Genomic DNA, 3,040 nt, shown 5'->3' with positions numbered 1-3,040 from the left:
CATGCGTTCGAGCGGGTCCTTACTGATATGCTTGGACCCACACGTAGTAGTCTTCTTCACCCTGCAAAAAAATGAAGTGCATGAAAAAGGTATTTAAAAATGAAACAAAATTATGTTTGCCTTGGTAGAAATCTTAAGAAAATGGAAAAACAGGTGGAAAAGCTGGCAGTTGCCATGTAAGGGGAACGTCAGTTGCCATGTGTCATAACTAGCAGTTGCCATCCAGCAGCAGTTGCCATGTTAGCAACCTTGAAAGAATGATAAAAATGTCTGATCTGCCATGAATGCAATTTCAAACCTAGGCGTGGGATGAGCTCACAAGACAACGGTAAAAAGATGGCAGTTGCCATAAGGTACATTAAAGTTACCATTTGGCCTACATTCCACTTGCCATGTGAAAAACAAAAATAGAAGTTGCCACACGTTTAGAAAGTAAATAAAATATCATTTGGTAAAACAGCGGTTGCCACGTGGGGGGGGCGATGACAGAAGACAATGTGACAAGCTAAACGAATGCATTGGAAAATCAAAAAATATAGCGCTATGTCAATGAAAGAGGATGAAGAAACCTACTTCCTGACTGCCTTCCTCAGGTCTGGCAACACGACAGGATCCCCGGTGTTGGTTGTCGTCGTGCGAGGAGATGTCCTGGTGGAAGTGGTATCACCGGCAATGGGGGCACCTTTGTTCAACCGAGCAGAAACACGGGTTGGCGTTGGCGCCTGTTTCTTCGTAATTGCTCGTCCACCAGCTGTCGGCTCGCTGCACGTATGAGATGGAGGTCAAAAAAAAGAGGTGGCAATTGTCAGTCAGCAATCTCGTTGCCGCGTTTGACAGAACACAAGTGCAAAAAAGAGGATGAGTCTGTTCGAAGAAAATAGACAAAGCAAAAAGCTAGGATGAAAGTCGAACCTCTTCCTGGCAGCTACAGGGTCGGTCCTAGACCTCTTGCCAGCAGAAACTTGCCCAGCACCCTCTGGAGCCATCCCCCTCTTTGATGGCAAAACCCCTTCGCCTCTCACAGCCGTGTGTTGTTTGACTTTATCCGGTTGGGGGACATCTGTTGCATCCTTGCCCTTGTTACCACCTGCGCGAACTTCAGCGTGTTCATCATCATCGGTGTCCTCTTGCACATTATCCATGACATCATCGTCATCCTTGCTGAGACCAGCGTCTCCACCTAGTTCATCTTGTGTGTCAGCGGGCTCCTGGGAACTGTTGTAGTCATACCGGCCACGGCAACCGGTTGGCCGGTGTGTACGTTCTGGGACGAATGAAGTGAATTGCCTCGCAACCGCGTCGCCGTCAGAGCCACTGAGGGACGTCCACCCCTCAACCAACTTCCCGAGCAAGCCAGTCATTCCAGATGCAAACTGCCCTATTAGCTGCTCAACAGGTGCCCTCGCCTGTACACAAAACAAAGAGGCATCAATGACAACCCCGTATTGCAATCACTTGCACGACATCGAAAAATACTCCACGGCAAACCATATATGTAGATCTTTTGATTACCTCTGAAGGACAAGACGGAGCTGAGTGCACGTCCATCCACTTTTCAAAGTTTTGAGGCCCCCCAAACACGCTGTAGTCTATAGAATGCTTGGCCATCAGCTGGGGAGAAAAAAAAGTAGCAACGATATAAGAGAGATAATGATGAACACTGACTAGCAGTTCATGTGTTGCAAAAAAAAGCAGAACTAACCTGCAGTTTACCATATTTGCTATCAGTTACCCTGTCTGCAGCAAGCACAGCCTTGACAACATCGATAGTCCATGCAGAAACAACAAACTTGTGCGCAGGCGGCGGGCCTCCTGTCCCAGTGAAGTCCACGGTGGACAGATCAAGGCAGTTGACGTACATGAGCTGATGTACAACAATTTTAAAAAGAAAGAAAAATCAGTTGTGGTCATGGTATTTTGCGACAAATAACAGGATAAAATATATGGTATTTTACGAAGAATATGCCATCTGCATGTGCTAGTTGCCATCATAGAGTGATGGCAGTTGCCATCATAGTATGATGGCAGTTGCCATGTTGTCATGTTGGCAGTTGCCATCACAGTATGATGGTAGTTGCCATATAGTCATGATGGCAGTTGCCACATAATCAACATGGCAGTTGCCATCTTGTTATGATCATGTTGACATGCATGAATAAAGATGTGTTAAAAAATAGTGTTCACATAAAGGACCGGTAAAAAATACCATTAAATGCAGTCGACAACCCTTCTGGTACACCTTGCTTGCAAATGCATCATGCAGGAAGTTGGCAATGAACTTACACCAGTTCATGTTCTTCACATCTTTCAGTTTCGCCTGCACCGCATAAAATTCAGGACAAGGAGTTGCCGCGTCAGAATTCCAATGGAAAAAACAACAAAAAAAACTGTCAGTGACTAGCTTGCACATGACATCGGAGCAAAAAAATTGAAGGAAAAATAATGTAGTAAAGATAGATCATTCACCAGGATGGGGAAGCATTTGTTGCTTGGGCGAAGAGAAGTGGTCGGCGCAAAATGGCTGAGATGAGGTACATGAGTAGCTTCATCTTGAAAACATCTTCGTGCGTCGTCATGGCCTCCAACGAATCTGCCACTGCAGTCGTGTTCGGCATGGATTCCAACCCAGGAAACAAACGGGGGAACAGCGCTTCCTCAATATCGTTGTTGACCTCGTACGGGACTTTGATATGTCCATGGGGCACACCCAACGTGCAGAACACGGATTCCTCATTCAGCGGTAGTCTTCCGCGTCCCGGAATCACGAATTCTCTGGAGGCGGGGTCGTAGATCTCACCAAGCCAATCGCATACAGGGTTGACAAGGTTCGTGCACCGGACAGCCATCATAGACTGCATACCCATCTCAGCAGCAGCCCCCTTCTGATCGTCGCTGAATTTGTCAGTCAACGCAGTCAGTCGTTCTTGGGAGGCTCTGTTGCGAATACGTTTCTTCTTCTGCAAAAAAACAGACATAAAGTGATCAGTTGTTGCCATGTTTTTACAAACAAAAACAGGATATCAGTTGTTGCCGCATTTTG

At 46.4% G+C, this 3,040-nt stretch overlaps 1 protein-coding gene across 2 annotated transcripts; it reads right to left on the bottom strand.

Moving 5' to 3' along the window:
• Nucleotides 1-499: 499 nt before the first annotated feature.
• Nucleotides 500-1,760, bottom strand: LOC125512136. Of its 2 annotated transcripts, XM_048677214.1 has the most exons (4): nucleotides 1,703-1,760; nucleotides 1,513-1,589; nucleotides 913-1,406; nucleotides 500-762 (listed from the first exon to the last, which is right to left on the bottom strand). In XM_048677214.1, the coding sequence occupies exons 2-4, from the start codon at nucleotides 1,546-1,548 to the stop codon at nucleotides 570-572; spliced, it is 723 nt and encodes a 240-aa protein (XP_048533171.1). In that variant the 5' UTR covers nucleotides 1,549-1,589; nucleotides 1,703-1,760; the 3' UTR covers nucleotides 500-569. The 2 variants fall into 2 exon arrangements, with proteins under 2 accessions (XP_048533171.1, XP_048533172.1); XM_048677215.1 differs by lacking the exon at nucleotides 1,703-1,760 and having other exon boundaries at nucleotides 1,513-1,605.
• Nucleotides 1,761-3,040: the final 1,280 nt, after the last annotated feature.

Source organism: Triticum urartu, chromosome 6 (assembly GCF_003073215.2).
Source record: "Triticum urartu cultivar G1812 chromosome 6, Tu2.1, whole genome shotgun sequence".
Taxonomy (NCBI): domain Eukaryota; kingdom Viridiplantae; phylum Streptophyta; class Magnoliopsida; order Poales; family Poaceae; genus Triticum; species Triticum urartu.
Note: the sequence above shows the minus strand (reverse complement) of the source record. Positions and strands in the feature narration are given on the sequence as shown.